The following is an 18175-nucleotide window of genomic DNA, read 5'->3' on the forward strand; positions in this document are numbered from 1 at the left end:
TGTTTTATCTGTTAATGCATGGCTGTCATTTTTAACACATTTCATCAACAGATAGCATGACCATCTTTTATTGTTCTATTTTTTTTTTTTTAGAATTGAGAAAAAAAATTGATTAATGTATTTTGATGTGTATTTCTCTGCTTGTTTTCCAAGTGGTTCCCCGCCCCGTTCCTTGTTTCTTCTCTTCCCTCAGTGTGTCCATCTCTCACGCCCACTTCTGTACTGGCCTAGATACTAAGACCTTGTACAGACAAGATCATTATTGCTTTTTACAGAAGCTTTGCTTGTATGAGGTCCGAGAAATGTGTCTTAGAGTGTGAACATGTATCTTTCTTCCCCTCTCCTTCTCTCTCTGCCCATCTCTCTTGTTTTCAGCTTCGGTGAGGAGGTGTGTATGACTGCAACAATTTTGGAATGTTTTAATGTTATTTCTGGTTTTGTTTTTTTTAATCTTAGAACGCTATGGATTTTGGATCTTTGCAAAACTAGACCGTAGTGCCTTACTTTCCTTTTTTTGCTGTTGTCAGCTTTACAAATCTTCCCTTTTTTGCTTACTATGTCATTTTTCCTTTCTCTCCCCTCTTCCCTGCCTTTCTGGATTTCCATCTGTCTGTCCACCTTTCTTATTCTTGATGTTCCAAAATACAGAATGAATATTATGAATATCCTGTTATAAATATTCTGAAATATAGAACTTGTCCAAACTCAACCAAATACCAGATAGCAATATTGTGTATTTTGGATGAATACTGCTAGATAATATTGTGTTTTACTTCAACATGATTTTTAGGCTAAAACAAGTTTTTTCCATAAAGGGATTTTTTTTTCTGTCTTTAACTGGTGTGATTCACGATTTGTTTCTTCACTAGTCCAATTTTACAATATTGTTTAGTAAAGACAGTTTAGACCATAAGGATGTAAAATTAATGTGTTTGGCAGGAAAGCATACAATCTCCACCTTAAATTTCACTATTATATGTGTATCAACACTATATTAAGAGCTGAAAAGATTGATCCACTTGGTATATTCATGAATATATGAATATGTGTCTGTTTCTTTTGTGCTGTCAGTTTTTCTCCTCAGTTCTTTTCCCTTTCCACTCCACTTCCTTCCATTTCCTGTTGAACTTTTTGTTTCCTATTGCTTTTCTTTATTGTAGCATATTTTGGTTTTCCTTTTCTCTTTTACTTTACAACAATATTTTTCTCATGGATAGAATTCCTAGCATTTTGATCTTTTATTTTGTGAGCTCCTTATCATGGTAATTTCTGTCTGAGGCTTGCCGGTAAATAAGTTTTGGCAGCTGCCAGAGGGGGAAAATCCTGCTTCTGACCATGGAGCTTGCAGGCTGCCTATTTAATGTGCCCAGTGGGCGAAGGGATGGACATATATTAGCTGTCAATAGGACAGATAGTATGCTTACCTTGATAGTGAGGATGACTTCCATTTGAAGTGTGTTTCATAAAAATGGAGGAAATACAGACTGCTGAAGGGTGTGCATCTCTGCCAGCCTTCCACCTGTCTTCTGCACTATTCACTGTCCCTGAAGCCTGTGAAAGAGTCCTCCTCGTGCACTGACCATCTGGGTAGGTGGGTGTCAGCGAAGCCAGAGTGAGGGAGTCGTGAGGGACAGAGAAGTGATTTCTTTTTTGTCTTCAGCGAGGAAACTGTTTGAAGCTTAGTCATGCTGCAACTTTTTGTGCTGTTGCAATTTATTCTGTGTCAAGCAGTTACAGGAGTGCTTGAAGTTAAAATTCCCTCAAGTGCATATATAATGTTGTACTCATTTTGTATGTATGTCAGTAAACATAAGTTACACACTATTGGAATCACTGTGTTATAGAGAGGTAGCGCAAAGTAAGACTAAGATGTAGTCTGTTCAAATTTGAGTGGTTCTGTTCACACTCATTTTTTGTTTGTCTTTAAAGCTTCTTGGTAGTCTCTTTAATGTGAATTTTTGCTTCTATCTGAAGTAAAAATGAGTTTTACCAGTGTTTTCGGTCAGCTGCTATAGTGCAAGCAATTGTCCTGGCTTGCCTTAAGTTTGAGTAAAGGCTAGAGTCTGCAGAGATAGGTGGCAAGATTTTTAATGTATCACTGCACACTTGCATGAAAAAGGAAGAAAGACGTGACTGCTTGTAATGGCATCCCTGAACGTACTTTCGTCTGCTCATGTTGGTGGCCATGCTATTAGAACCCAACCTAAATAGACTGATGGGTTTCAGATCATTGTTGTAATTTCTTTTTATATCTTTTCCAAGTTAGTGATGTTTTGTGACAGAGTATGAATTAATGCACCTATTGGTTAATGGTGCTGAGTTTCCTTAAATCACATCACCAGACCAAGGCTGTTAGCTTAAACCATCTTGTGTGTACAGTCTGTATTTTTTTGCCAAACTCACAGTGATATGTGGAAGGAGGCTTTATTACGCTGCTTTTCTTGTGTTAGCTGGTTTTCTCTTTTTCCTTCCTCTAATGCCTTACAGTTTCTGGTATGTTTTTGTGGCTTGCTTGTAGTGAAAGCAGGAGTGACTGTGGTTAAAGCTGTAGGCTTGGTTACTGAGGTCCTACTCAGTGTAGCTGTCCCTCTCTAGCTCTCATTTTCCTGGATTTTACAGCAGTTCTCAGCATTACTTGGTGCGAATGGAACTTGCTTCAGTGTTGTCCATGGGCCTCATCATTATTAATTAGGAAAAACAAGGTACTACACAGAAATTATAAAGCAATAGGAGAGATTTCCATGTTGTGCTTGTGGTAACAAGCGTTACGTTCCCCTCCTGTCCTCCCCACCCAAAATGGCTCATTTTCAGGCTTTCGTCTATCTTCAAAGTTTTGTCTCATGAATGAACGGTAGGTTTAGTAGGAAGACTAATTAATTTGGGAAACAGGCAATTCTGATTCTTTAATTTCTGAGATTGAAACCCTGAATCTCTTAGCCCTATGGTTTATTTTGATTCACCTGAAGAGTGTGTCTCAGCCAACAACCACTGAAAAAACTCAACATAAATTATGATACCTTCCTTGATAGGTGATAAACCTGATTTTAACACTGAAATGTTGCTATTTGTGCCCCTTATGAAATTACAGTCATGTTTAAAACAGATTAAAAGAGGATTACTCATTTGTAACCTTATTTCATAAACTGATAAATGCCTAAGTTAACATTACCCCAGCAACTTTGATTTGGCTGTGCTGTGCACATCTCTTGCTTAATTATGCAGCAACATGCTTTCCTTCCTTCGTGGCACTTGGTACCTTGGTAGAGTTGCTGTTCAAGAAATCATGCAACCATTTAACAATCCTTTATTTTCATCTTTTAATGCATGCTCCTGATGCTCTATTTATATCTTCCAAATTGAATATGGAAGTATTAACTTATTAATGTCTTTCTAAAGTACCTACCGCTATCATATTTTGGTTTGAAGATATTAATAAAATAATCTTCACAGCACCCTTGTAAGGTAAAGGAGATAATTAGACAGAAATAAAGCACATGAAGATTAAAAAACAACACCTGCAATGCTGTTAAATTTGGATTACTGAACTGAAATATTTGCAGTCTGATTTTTGCACTGTTTTTTACTGCAGTTTGTCTTCAAAGAATTACACAGGCATTTAGTCATCTATTTACATCACCCTTGGGAGTTAGGTAAGCCCGTTTCTCCCATAAGTATAATCTTAGTCAGTGTGACAGGATCAGTGGAGGCCATGTTCAGCCACACTGAAAAGTACGTTTTAATGGCGTCTTGTGTAACATCAGGCAGGTAGAATGGGTTTGGTAGAATGGGTTTGCTCCGTAAGAAATGGATGGACAGATCTCTGAATACCAACCTCCCTGCACTCATTGCCAACCTAAAAGATGTTCCGGTGGAGGCGTCATTTTTGCCTGTAGGCCTGCAGATGGAAATAAATTAAAGAAATAGTTGCCTTGATCTGACTGCAGATTTGGTGCTGTGGGAAGTTTTGTTAACTGACACCAGGGCAGTGCACACACGGAACAGACAGCAAGTTTAAGCCTTAAGCAATTGGTCTCTAGCAAGCTTCTTAAGAAAAACAGTGATCTGTAATGGCAATTTTCTTGTAGCTGCAAGTCAGTTGTACCTAAATAGATTTTCACAAGGATATGGAAATATCTTAATTCAGACATTTCAGATTTCAAGTTAATAGACTGTGATGGTAGTACATGAAAACAGGAAAAAGAAATGTGGTGGGTTTGTGTTTTGCTCAAGGAAGGAGTTATTACTTATCAAAAAGTGGACTTTAACTTTGGCTAAAACTTTTGGAGGATTAGAATCCAACTCAAATTTGTTCCTGCAAATCCCCTCCACGCAACCTAAACCAGTAACTTTTTTCATGTCAGTTGTCCCTGTTAACTGCCCCCCCCCCCCCCCCCCCCCCCCCATTATCTGCTCTTGTGTGTGGTGGGACTAGGCTTGCAGGCTTAGGAAAAGGAAGAGAAACCATTCGCTTTACAGTCGTGGTTTAGACGGAATACAAAGCAGAGCTAAGGGAGCGCGCCCAGGCTCAGCGCTGACAAGGAGAAAGTGTTTTACTCGCACCATTTTTGCCAATTGGTTCACTTGATTTCCCTGATGTTCCCACGTCTTATTTACAGTTGGATTTGCCAGGCTTTATACTTAAGCGTGCAGCATGGGAGCACTGAGCACCAGGCAGAATTATATTTCCTGGGCTGTTCCAGGGTGCTCCCTCTCTCAACTCATCTGTGGACTCACGGGGCTGGGTTTAGGTACATAAAGATGTTCAGGAACCTCACTCCCCACTTAGTTTTGGTTTTGGATCATTGCCTTAAAGATAGAGGGAAGCTGGGGGCATGGTTCTTTTTCACACCCCCCTCAGGTAAGGGCATAGCTTTGGCTGTGCAGACCTGAAATGCCAGCAAACTCTGGAAGGCTTTCGGCTTTTCTCAAGGCAGGTTCTTATTGGAGTGGGGGACAGCACAGGTGAATCGTAGGAAGGTTTGAAACGTGTAATTGGGCACAGAAGTCCTGTTCAGTAAAGAGTACTGCACAGCCAGGTTCTGGGGGAAATTGAATTTCCTTTGGTCAGCTTCAGTACATGCAAAAACCACATGCTGTGCCTTACTGGTGCATGTTTTGCTGACCTCAGTATGAAGCACGTCGCTGAGCGTTTATCAATCAATAATTGAATGTAGACTGGCCTCCCTAGTTTCACCCAAGTCTGAAAGATTTTGTGGAAGTTACTGAATATTCTGTATGTGCAGAATTACAGCATTTCAGATCACACTCTAAAATTTTATGGTCTTAGACTAATTACAGGATCTCTGACAATCTCCAATTAAAACTTGGTGGCAATAAAAGTTATATTGTATGCCCTCCTCGGTGCTTTCTAAATTCACCAGCAACTATAAACTGCTCTAGTAATTTTATAGGTTGAATAAAACACTGCCATGTTACAGGCCTCTAATCTTCCTTCAGTGGTGGTTGGTTTTTTTCTAGCTTTGCTGCTTTATTTTTATTGGTAATAGAGCAAATTATATTTATGTTCCAGAAGGTTTGACTGAACCACTATGATTTGGAGTTATTTTTCATTAGCAGTTTTCTGTGGCTGACGTGTCTTTTGTGTCCACCTCTTTTCTTTATAGAAGTGTTGTTTGTTTTTCCTTCCTGGTGTCCCCTCAGTTGTTGCTGCCCTCCCTCTAGCATGGTGTTCATATCCAGGTTGCCTCCTGGAATTTCTTTTCTTCTGGAAAAAACCAAACTTAACTGCTATCTGAAACCTAGTTTTGCTGTGACAGACTCCCCCTCTACCACCCACAATGGTTTTGCTGGTTTTGACATTGTTTTATTCGAGGGTAATGGCTGATTGTTTTTTTAACTTCCAAATTATATTGAACATTTGAAAGCCCTCCAGTCATGCAGTGTTTAGCCTGTATGCTCTTAGGATATCTTGTCCGTGAGTGCCATATTTCACTGGTTTACATTTATTTTGTACAGATTAGAGAGGGACCCTTGTCTGTAGCCAGTATTTTTCTAGTGAACAGCCCAGTAAGATCCTACCATGACAGAGACTTTTAGAAACTACAGAAATGAAAATGCTATATATTTGTGCTAATTCTTGTCTGATGTCATCTCTTCTATTCTTCTTTATAAACCCATAAATTTGTTTTCTGTTCTTCCAGAGCTCTTTTGACTATATTTTTCTTTCTACAGCTTTAGGAAGTGCTCTGCTACAATTCCCAGCTTTATACTGGCTTTGTGCATTCCTAAAAAGATCTTATGTTACATATTCTTTTTCTGTGTGACAATGTTGAAGGAAAGGGGTTCTTTCCATCCACTTCTATCTTTAAATTCTAGTAGTCTACTTATGTTTATTCTCGATTGTAAAGATTTGATCATCTTCATCATAAACAATCTGCTGCTTTGTGTCTGTTGACCAACCAGGATTTTTCACACCTTGAGAAAATGTACTTGTCCACCGCAATTACATGACCCTTTTTCTCTTCATTTGGGCTTTACCCCTGGCATTCTGATTACAGATAGCCTCATAGGTACACTTTCTGGTCACACCTATGGATGTACTTCCTAAATTTTGAGGACCTCACTGTAGGTGTTACTGTGTTCCTGAGACCTGGCTTGGTGGAACCATGGTCCTCACTGCATATGTTGAACACACAGGTTGCACTTTTGGTTTTCATCCAAGGACTTGTGAATCTTTGACTCATTCACAGTGGAAAAACACTTAGCATGAACTCTGTCTCATCCATATCTTTTCTTCCAAGACTGTTTGATGTGTGCTTTGCATCTGATTTCCTAGTATGAGTCAGTAAACTTAGTATAGGTGTGTGCTGGCATAATTTTTAGAAGAAGAATTGGTCTGTGTCTCCTCCTTATATCACTTTTTCTTTTGTTGTTCTGTGGTGAGGCTGGTAAACTCCCGCTCTTCACACTGGCCTTTTTCAGACAATAATCAAAGCTGTGGCTGTTTTTGTTATTACAGAGGTATATACTATTGCTAGGGTATCTGCTGGTTTTTTTAATTAATTTTTTTTCCCCCAGAATTTCAGTCTTTGAACATGTTCTATATTCAGCTCAATAGCATTTATGCACATTTAGAGTCAAGCACATATTTCAGTGCTTTTCTGAAGTAGGATAAGCCTCTGCCATTACCTGAGGCCTGTGTACCACTGCTTGTATCAAATACAACATTCACAAAAGCAAAAAAAAATTTTTTATTTGAAATCACAGACCCCTTGAAAGCAATCTTTAATGAGAGCACATCTTAATCCAAAACCATAAAAATGCCTACGAAAATAAAAAGCTACTTGCCAGAATCAGAGAGAGATGTTTTCTGCAGGGTATCTCACAAGTATTACCCTTATTATCAGTCTACATTGATGAAGGAACTGTTGGGCTCTTTGACTCTTTTCAGATTGCCTGAGATACTCATTGTCTGCAGTGCTGCATAAATGATTACAGTCCAGTCTGCTGTGCTTTGCATTTGCTACTTAGCACTTGTGCCAAATACTGAACTATTGCAGGACTTATTGCTAGATAGATACTTAGTCTTTAATTTTAAAGGATTAACTTTACTAGAAGCAAGATTTTCTGAATTAGTTTAATTTTAAAATCAGAAAAAAACTATACAGGGAGTAGTTTTCTTTCTTTTTACTAATGATGTTTATTAGACTATTGTAATAAACATAGTATATTCATATGCGGTCATGTTTTTTCTTCACAGCGTTATTCAACCTTATACCAGTGGGACTTCGAGTTGTTGCTATCCAGGGTGTAAAGACTGGGTTGTATATAGCCCTAAATGGAGAAGGTTTCCTCTACACATCAGTAAGTACCTTTCTGAACTCTGTTTAAGAGGCATAGCTGAAGTTGCAATCTACACAGGAATGAGATGCATATTCACTTTTAGGAAGCTCTATAATGTCTATACATGTGTATACATACAGTACACACACCTGTGTACCCATGTATGTATGCATCATATCTATAAATGGGATACAGTAGAAATTACTGTGCACTATGTATGAAAGTCTGTGTGTTAGCAGTGCTAAAAAAACATTCTGTAGAGCTCTTTTTCTGGCAGGCTATACTGGTAGTGTGCAATACACCACGAAGATTATTATTTTCAGTTAAATTCTCCAGAATTTTTAAATAAAGACCTGCAATTATTTTCTTAGTGACTTGTTGATCAGAATCCAAAAGCTGCTCCAACAGTTACTTTCATTGATAAGACTTACAAGTGTAACTTCCATCCAAAAAGTCATTAACAACCTTACCATTTATCACCATAATCTTGTAATTGTATGCTTAGCATTATTGATTTTTTTATTTCAGATATCAGGAAAATAGAGAGCTCTGTGATGGACTGTATCTTTGTAGAAAAAACTCTTTTGAATCACAAAGAAGTCTGCTGAATAAAGTGATTGGAAAGTCCTCAGATTGTTTAAGATATTCCAAATTATTTAATGCTAATCGCTCAGTGTGTTGTTGTCAATATAAAATCCTCATTTTTGTGTAAATTTAGTGTCTTAACCTCCTTTGAAAGGCAAACAGACTTTAATATGAACAGGCAGTTCTGTCAGGTATTAACAAGGTGGCTTAAAGGATTTTTCATTACTATATTTTTATTGCCGACTATGTTGAATTTATTTACATAGTGCTTTTTCCATTTTTTACGTCACATAATTCTTAATTCCCCACTGAGTTAGAATACACTGCTTTGTTTTCAATGTCCATTGAAAAGAAATTAGACAGATTAAGTTTCCGATGCCCTGAGGGAAAGTGTTCTGTTTGTTTCAACTATACGATTGTCTTGGAAAAGCTAATTAGGAAGAAAAAATGGAACTAATCTTGAATGTCAATGTCAAGACAAAGAGAAAATTCCTCCTCATAAAATGTCTGCTGGAAACTTCAGCAGTACAATCTAAAACATTTATTTTCTTCTGTTCAAAATAAAAAATTCTATCACAAGAAATCATGCAATATTGGATGTCAGAAGGAAGAAAACTACAAGAAAAAACCTAGAGCTATTAGAGAAAATGCATTGCTGACTTCCCAGTTCCATTACTTCATGTGGGGAGTTCATTTCAGTATGATGGCATGAACAGTACTTTTTTACAGTGTTGGTACAGTTAAGAGTACATTCTTGCCCAGAACTGTTTCTGAAGTGAGTTCTCAGTTCTTCGGAAAGGAATATACATTTCAGAAAATGTACCAGTTTCCTGACGGGTAATTCTGCACAGGGAGGGACACTACATGAACAAATTCTGGCAGCCACTGTGTTTATGTATTATTCTGGAAATGGTCCAAGTTAAATGAATGGTGTCATCTGGGGAAGGGAAAGGAGTGGAAAGTACAAGGCAAGATAAGAAGAGATGTCTGGATCCAAACTTTGAATAGATGTGAACCTGACCCTTAGAACATCCTCAGGTCCAACAAGATATTTCTGTTGTGCCAGTGGGAATCTGAATTGCTTTGTTCCTGTGTCTTCTTTTTGAGCAACACACATTACTTAGGTTGTGATCAGTCTCATGGATATAAATAAAAGATTATGTATAAGGAAAATGTAATCCACGTGTTTAATATTTTGCAGGATTGCCTATTCTTCATTGCCACTAATGGCAAGATTTTTGGACTTGATGACTTCATGTATTCCTGTAGTTATTGGCAACTTGTTAACTACTTCTGAATTTTGTTCTGTGAATGTTGTTATGTTTTGAGTGTATTTCACTTAAAATTCTCTTGGGAGAGTGTCTCAATCTGTCACTTTACCTTGTGTGAGGTAAGGAAATGAGTGTTTTTGGAATGTACTGCTTACTCTTCCTTGTGTGGAGAATGAAAGATGAGCGGCCCATTAAGTGACAAAGAGATGTGACACATAAGAAAACTCAGTGGAAGCCTTTAGTTTTGGTATGTCTACAAAATGATTTTCAACTTACACTTTTGTCAAGTTGAAAAGTAGTAATATTTGGTAATCTAATGCAAATTTAAAGGTAGTCATTTCAAAACTTCAATGCTGTAATACAAGTTTGATTGTTTCATATTAATGTATTGAAAACATTGACAATACATTTTTGTCTTAGCAATTGCCTGCTTTCAGCTTAGAGACTAATGCATTTGAAAATAAGAAGACAAAGCATCAGAGAGAAGTCTGTCTTCTCCCTGAGGATCAAGATGAAGAAATACTGCGTGCAGAATATTTTAAATACTGTCATTTGTAGAAAAATATTTTTAACCAATCACTTTCTAGTACTGTCCTGTTGGTGGATTTTTTTGACTCTCTGTCACGGTTGTGTATCTGTTTCACCTGCAATGCAGAAGTTCTGTATTACATGTCACATATGTTTTTCCCTTAGCTATTCAGAGGAGGATGGGAGAAAAAAGTTTTCTAAGTTTCGTATGCCAACTGTCATCATTGAAAAAAAGTGCCACATAATGGGCATGATAGTTAGAATTTAGATATATTTAGATATATTACCAATTTCTTATAAACATTTTAAAAAAATGGAAGCATGCACTATAGAGTAAGTGACATTTATAGTCTAAGTTGAGACTGAAGTCCTGTATAGTCCTTCTCTGCAGAATACCTCAGTGTCCCTTTTTCCATTCACGGTATATGAAACCCATAGCTTATAAGAATATCCTACGTGTTGATGCCTCTCTTCAGAGACTGAAGGCCCCAACTCAATTATTTTTATCATAAGCTTCACATGATGTTGACTTAAGTCATTAAGTCATCATGACTTAAGTCATGATTAAGCAACAGCACTGACAGGAAAGGTATTATGTGTGATCCTGCTCTTTCTGATATGAAGTATTCAGTAAGAGGAAAATGAAGGTACAGTGACAGATCAGTTTTACATATAGATTATCAAATGCAGATTTGCATTGTTTTCTTTCTTTGGTTTTTTTTTTTTTAATATTTTTTTAAATGGTTGTGTCAGTTTGGGTGTCTTGGGGTTTTTTTATTTTATTCTGCCATATCTAAGATTTTTTCAACTAATTCACAGAATTAGTTGTAGGAAAGAAGTGCAGAAATATCACAGGAGAGTGTTACAGTAGTATTTCTTTCTTAGAAATAGAAGGACAGCAAATTGTGTAGGAAAGTCAGTCTCAAGAGCTTTTCATACCTATTTTGCCTGCCACAGCACTTGAGATTTGTATTCTGTCCTTTGGGGATCGATTGAGTCAGGGTTCCTAACACACACCATCAAAGCCTTGTCAAATAAAGGAGAAGCAAAATCTTTGGAGTTTGATACAGCTTTGCAGAATTCCTGCGAGAAAATACTTCTCAAAAATTATAACCTTATTTTTCAATGCCTTTAAAGTAATTATTGTAATACCATGATTCATTATTTTCTAGCATATAAATATGAGAACAAGAGCCTTTTCATGTTCAGATTTTTTCCTTGCACTTTTAAGGGTTAGACCACTTAAAAACTATCCATTAAGCTCACCTTTTTTTAAGTTTTGGTTTATTGCATCCAACTTTATTTCTGTGTGTATGTATAACTATACTTATCTATGTATATCCGTATATATCCACTCATAATTAGGATATATTTATTTAGTGACAGCTTCCCAATTCTAGGTGTATGTTAGTGAGCAATGAGAATTATAAAACGAAGTTGAAATTTATTTTAGATGGTTTAATGAACTGTGAATAATTCAGTATCTATGACTGACTTAATCACTGTGAAAGCTAGTTGGAGAAACTGGATTTTTCTGCAAAGAACCATCTCAGTTACTAGCAAGATTTTTTACATAATAGTTATGGACTTTATTTGTTAAAGTCCAAAAATACACCTTACTCCTATCTCGCCTTTGGAAAAGGTGGGCAAGATAAGATTTTATTTCCAGGCTTGATCCTGTCAAAATCAAAAGGCATGGAATTGGCTCCATGCACTGAAAAAACAAGCACAGCCACAGGGTTTCTCCATGGGGAACAGGTATTGCCTGCAGCAGGAAGATGGCAGTGCAGTACCTGGCAGAAGCTTTTGTTGCTTTTGATGCTAATTTTGGTCAACTCACTTTGCAAAAGGTTCATTAGTTCAACTTTCAGGGGGCTGCAGCTTCTTGTTTTGCTTCTAGGATTTTCTGCTATCATAACAGGATGAACTCAGAGGTAAAACTTATAATATGTTAGTCCGTTTTATGATTCCTATTTTCCTAAGGTGAGGATATGAGAGTCTTCTTGGATTATAACAATGAATTTCTCTCAAGGATTACTTGATGTATCTGGGAGGGTTTGGAAGGGCTACTGGGGGTTTTTTTCATCCTAGGAGCAGTCTAACAGGGTGTTACCAACATTTGGTGGCTACCAGAGTAAAAGAAAAGGGAAAAACTAAAATGTAGAAAGGAAGAAATTCCTAACTCTGAAACACCTTTACCTGCTTGTGCTTTCTTCTTTGTGTTTCCTTTTTAACCATTTCTTCTGCCAGTTTTCACTGAGACCTGAGATGTGGATGAAACCAGAAAGTGAAGAGTACGCCTGTGACATTGTCAGCAGCAGATATTAAAGCCATAGCAATCCACTGCATGATTTCTTAGTAAGGCTGATGAACTACAGAGATGCTTTAAAAGGTGACTGAGCCTGCAGGGCCAGGTCTGAACTGCCTGGTCACCTCTTTCAGCGTGGTGCCTGGCTGGAGTGGTGCGCTGTGGCTCCAGAGCTCCTCTTCTGGCTATGGGGCAGTAGGAACCTTGCTGGAAGGGTGTAGAGAGTAATGGAGAGACATGGCTGTGTTTCCTTGAGGTCTTACCAACTTTTTATAAAGTATTTCAGAACTAGGGACGGCACACTACTCGCTTTCCAGAATAACCATCTTGTAAGATGGGGGTTTGTGTTTGATCTGCCATGGTACGCGGTGTCGAGGGTCTTGGAAGGGTGTTGGTTGGATAGTGTTTCTGTGGCAGTAAGATGTCAGTCTGTGTCACAGCCTTCATGAATGAGAGAAAACATCAATATCTGTTACTGGGAATTGTATTTGTTATATCGCTCTGGCAACGCTCACCTGAAAGAAAAGCCTTTGAGGGTTTCTGCTGACATTTCAGCAGCTTCCCAGTGCTGGTATTTCCACCACTTCTTTAAGCCCACATAATTGACCTGTCTGAGGAGAACAATATTTAGCCTTAAGGAAGAAGATAGGAGCATAGACCTGCAAAAGAGTGAGAACTGAAGTAATCTGTATTTCTAGTATCTAAATCAAAGTAAAATGAAAAATAAGTTTCTGGTAGCTTTTCATGGAACCTCTCTTTGTGCTTTGGAATAACAACGCTTAGCGTGTGCAGTACTTTGAAGGTTCAAAGGTGCATAAAACCTTATAATAAACAGGACAGAAGGAAGTTTAAACTATGGAAAACCAAAGAGGAAATGCGATGTTTTAAAATTCATATTTTTTACAAGAATAATCAAAAAGAGGTTAATGTGACATTGAGGCAGCATTTTGCTGTTGATTTTGTGTTGTCACAGCATAACAGCAGTTGACCTAGGTTTTGGCAGAGATTGTTCCCCATCTTGCAAGGTACTGTAGAAATAGTTAGGAATATATCTGTTTAGGGAGATGTGGACAAATACGAGCTTGTTCTATGATTTTAAAGAGGTAGGCTTTTGTTCTAGTAGTCAGAAGTATACTGAATAATAGAATAGGGTAAATCTTGTTGCTCTTGAGGTATCTGTGGTTTTGTGAACCTAAGCACGTCAGAGTGGAGTGGCTCCTTTAATAACGTTGTGATCAATAGGAAACATCTTTTTCTTTCTTATGTCAGACTTATGCTTTAAGGTCTCAGCCTGCTCCCACACTCTTACCTTCCAGCATAGACTTTACTAAGACAGGGACAGGACCTTAGTTCACTTGTCATTATCTGTGTCTTGGAACTACTCCAGCACACTTTGGAGAGAGGAAAATGGGTGAATTTAATGACTTGAAAATCACAGCTTCTGATAAGGACTTTTGAAAACTAGATATGTTAACAGTGATATTTTAAGAGTGTAAATGCATAGACCTTATGCAAGCTCCATCAGCTAATTTTAAGAGCTTACCACTAAAGTGGTTTCTTATGTATGAATACCTTCTTTGCATAGCCTGTTACCTTTTATTCAATTTGGTATTGGTTGGAAGGTCACCTATATTTGCTTCATTTAACAAAAGTTTGTTTGAGAGGGGAGTAAATAGCACGTTCCAGGGCTGTGTTCCTGTGTAACTTGGGCTGCATTGCTCAAAAGGTAAACAAGTTCAGCATGTTCCAGAAGTAGTTGCAATACACTGACAGGGAAGAGGAAAACATCTGCATGGTTTATGCTTATTTATATCTGTGTTTGGTGGTAGATAATTTGTCTCTCAAGTTGCCTGCCAAAAATAAATACAGAAAATTGCTAATGTATTTATTTATTCTATGGTGGCACTTAAGGAACAACTGATAACATAGCCCTGCTGTACTGCACAAAATAGTGCCAGATGTCCCTGCTACAGAGTATAGTAGAAAAGCGGTATAAAATACATACTAAGTCCATGACTTTTTTCAGTGGGTTAGGTTTTCGGTACATTTTTTGATTGAATGTGCTGAAGCCAGTGTTTTCACACAAAAGATAAGGGAAAAAGGAGGCATGCACAGACACATGAGAGTTTGATGCGACAGGAGAGAAGTGAGAAGGAAAGAGGTGAATGGAATGAGGCTGACATGAGCCTGTGATAAGCAGGGATTTAAGAAAGTGAAGAAATAGCACAGTTGCGCAGAACAGAATTGTAGAAAACCCTATGATGGTACCATCATTGTAGAAATGTTTATGATGATATCACCATTGTTCGAGTCTGATGCTTGCATTTTTTACTACCTCTCTGAGTCTTTCACATGCAGAAATGGCTACTATTGGAACTAGAGTTCATAAACAATACTAGTTAAAGAAATATGCTACTTTGAATATACAAAAAGATAATTAGTACTATAACGATACAGTATTTTAGTGTGGCTTCTTCATCTGTAGCAGCTGTTTCAGCCTCCATTTAAACGCTATACAGGGGGTAATAACAGAATTTGACTCAAAACTTGCAGTGATGCTTCTTGCCACTTAAACCAAATATGTGTGTCCTGCTTGGTTCATTAATGTCCACAGTATCCTTGACAGGACTTAGTTGAAATTTTTTATCTATAAGAAACACTTTCGTATTTGCTTAAAATATTTCTTTTCCTTTCCCACGCTTATCTCTCATATGCACATGCAAAAAATCTCTTGATATATGTGTTCTCTTTCCCTAAGATTACAGAAATGTACATAAATGCATCAAGGTTAAAAAGCTGCTCTTCCAAACTTCTTGGCAAAGCATGGAAGATCACAGAGTCAGCAGCTGCAGTTGGATATTTTTCAGCTAATAATGGTACAACAAGGAATAGTAACTGTAGGTAGGTATGCTAAAATGAGGTAATCTAATCTCATGCTTCAGGAAGTAAAATGATTGCCACAGGGATCGAAAGAAATGTTTTCCTCCATAGATGGCATCGCTTACTGTAGATGCGCTGAAGGAGGTTTGCCTCTGAACTATTGGGCAACGGTCACAGCCAAAGGCTGAGCGCAGGCTTGATGGACCACCAGCTTAATCTAGTCTGTCAAATTTCTGCTTCTGGCAATTCTGTCTCTCATGGTAATCTCCCTGTATTTTTGGCCGATGTTTGTTTTGTTGCATAAATACAACTACACTTTTCTGAATGTTTCTTTCTTCTCAACTTCGTTGTTCTTAGACATTTGGGGTTGTCTGTAATCCTAAGTGTTGAATGCTGTCTCACTGTGTATTGTATAGTCTTCCAATACTCCCCTGTCTTCTATTCTTTTACTTCCCTGGTAATTGTCACTGTACAAGCAAAAGGATCACGTTTGAAATTTCTAATTTTCTATTCATTACTATTTAATCTTACTCATTCATTGCATCAAAGTATGAAGAGTAGCTACCAAAGATTTCAAATCTCTCAAATTTTAGACAATTATCAAAAAGTTGTTTCCAAAACAAAACCCTACTACTTCTTTCCATTATTGGTTAATGAATATTCAAAATATTGACAACAATTGTAGATGGATTTTATGGTAAGTTTAAATCCCTTTCATAATAAATTAGGTTCTTATGATGTAAAGAAGACTTCTCACTGCTTCTTCAAGATTTCTAGGTAAGAAACAAAAATTAACTCTGTGTGGAGTAGAACAACAATTAGACACATGGTGCTGTCTATCACTGCTCCAGCTGCATAGTTAATGTTATTCAGGGCTATTTCCAAAAGATATATGGCTACGTACCAAGATAGATGAACAGAAATGAACTATGAGCTTTTAAATATAAGGTCTGTTTTAAAAAAAAATTTCTGGTGGGCTGAAGAATGGCTTTAGTCAGGCAAAAATATGCTTTCATTATGCAAGAAAAGTTCAGTATTATCTTGCAGAAATAAGAGTCAAATGCATAGTTTGTTAATTTTTAATAATTTCTCTAAAACTTTTAACTGACTGGATCAGAATATTCAATTTATATCCCATAATATTAACATAAAAGAGGAAAATGTTGTATTTACCTATGTAATTAAAGAAAATTATCCAAGCATCCTATAACTTCAGGGAGCTTGGTAAGGCACCCTACATATCCTATAATAAGATGATGTGGGCTCAAGTATGTGAGTATTAATTTATCATTGTACCTTTGCAACACAATTCTGTATAATGTGTGGTCCTTAAGATTGAGCTGCAAAGGAAGGACGGTATATTTAACTTGTTATTGTAGTGTGCAACTCTACACAATAGGGATTTGTATAAAAGATATGTTTCTATAAATACCGAATGTTGAAAAAAGCCACAGCAGTCTTCACCACTGTTGTAAAATGAAAGCGTTATTTGCAATGCAGTAGCCATAGATATCTTCTGCATTAGTGTTATATATGTTAATGATTGATTTATACATAACATCCATTGCATTTTTGGAGCAAAACAGGTTTCATATTATTCTTGATTTTTTTTTGGTCTCGTTTTACTTTGCTATTATACACATTTATTTTCTTGTTGCAGCATATTCATTTTTTCACTTGAATAGGCAAGTGTGTAGCTAAGATTAGTGAATGATGGTCAGTGATAAATACATATCCCCTGTAATCTTCCCATATGCCAAGTGCCCCTGTGGAAAAATCTGGGATGTTTCAGTTTCTTCCTCCTTGGTGAGGCAGCTTTAGCCGTGGGCTGGATCCTGCATGGAAACTTGACCATCTGGGCAGGCCCATAGAAATGCTGATTCTGCACGTCCTGACTAATGACCCCTTACCCTGGCCTCTTGCTTGTTGGCAGAGCCTATTAATCTGGGAGCTGCCCTGGTGTGTTCATGACCCCCTGCCTTATGTGTGTGTGCTGGGGGGGGAACGGGGGCTGCTTCCACCAGCTTTCCCCGGTTGGATTTTCTGTGGCCAGCGACTAGGTATGGCGTGTGTCTTTGCAGGGCTGTGACAGTCTGTGGGTGAATACTTCCACATAAACAACTGGGATCATCTCTGAAGCCTTCTCATTCCCGTGGGACTAAACCTCTTTGAAAGGATAACTTGAGACCACTTTTTTTCCCTTTAGCTAGATTTGTAGTTAACAATTTGCTGATTAGAGTTCACTTACAAAGTAAATGAACGTGTTAGGACTGATTTTTAGGTGTCTATACAAAACTGGCTAGGAAAGCAAGTATCCAGTAACTTCTTGTATGTAGTAGCAAACATCAAGTCTTCATCTCCCTCTTGGTTTCTCATGTCAAATTCTTCAATCCTCCACTTTCTCTGCTGGCAACTTTCCCTAACAGTAATCCCTGGGGTATTTCCATGGATCGTCCATGATCATATGTGCTCACTTAGACAAGTATCATAGACCTTACAACCTACTTATGACATTTTTCTTTGTAGAGTGTGACTCTTTCCTGCCTTCTCATCTTTCCCTCATTTGGGACACTATCGGTCACCAGAGAGGCAGTTTTAGATGGAGACAGGTAGATACAGACCTCCAGGAGAAACGTATGGGGTTCATGTGTCTTGTTACTTGACCAAGCACTAGCTGTGGCGTGGCATCAGAACAACACCTAGCAATGGTGGGGCCTTTTCTGCCCATAGCTTAGTGTAATTGCATGCATCTTTAATCAAATAAAAGTTACAGTTTCAAATTTGTGAAATACTGTCTGAA

At 37.7% G+C, this 18175-nt stretch overlaps 1 protein-coding gene across 4 annotated transcripts in view; it reads left to right on the forward strand.

The window, feature by feature from the left end:
• FGF14 (fibroblast growth factor 14) overlaps positions 1 to 18175 on the forward strand; it is a 411362-nt gene that overhangs the window by 308171 nt on the left and 85016 nt on the right. For all 4 annotated transcript variants that reach the window (XM_075491948.1, XM_075491951.1, XM_075491950.1 and 1 more), the window contains one exon: positions 7721 to 7824. In XM_075491948.1, the coding sequence (XP_075348063.1) occupies positions 7721 to 7824 (104 nt within the window). The remainder of the gene's footprint in view (positions 1 to 7720; positions 7825 to 18175) is intronic.

This window comes from Mycteria americana, chromosome 1 (genome assembly GCF_035582795.1).
Source record: "Mycteria americana isolate JAX WOST 10 ecotype Jacksonville Zoo and Gardens chromosome 1, USCA_MyAme_1.0, whole genome shotgun sequence".
Lineage (NCBI taxonomy): Eukaryota > Metazoa > Chordata > Aves > Ciconiiformes > Ciconiidae > Mycteria > Mycteria americana.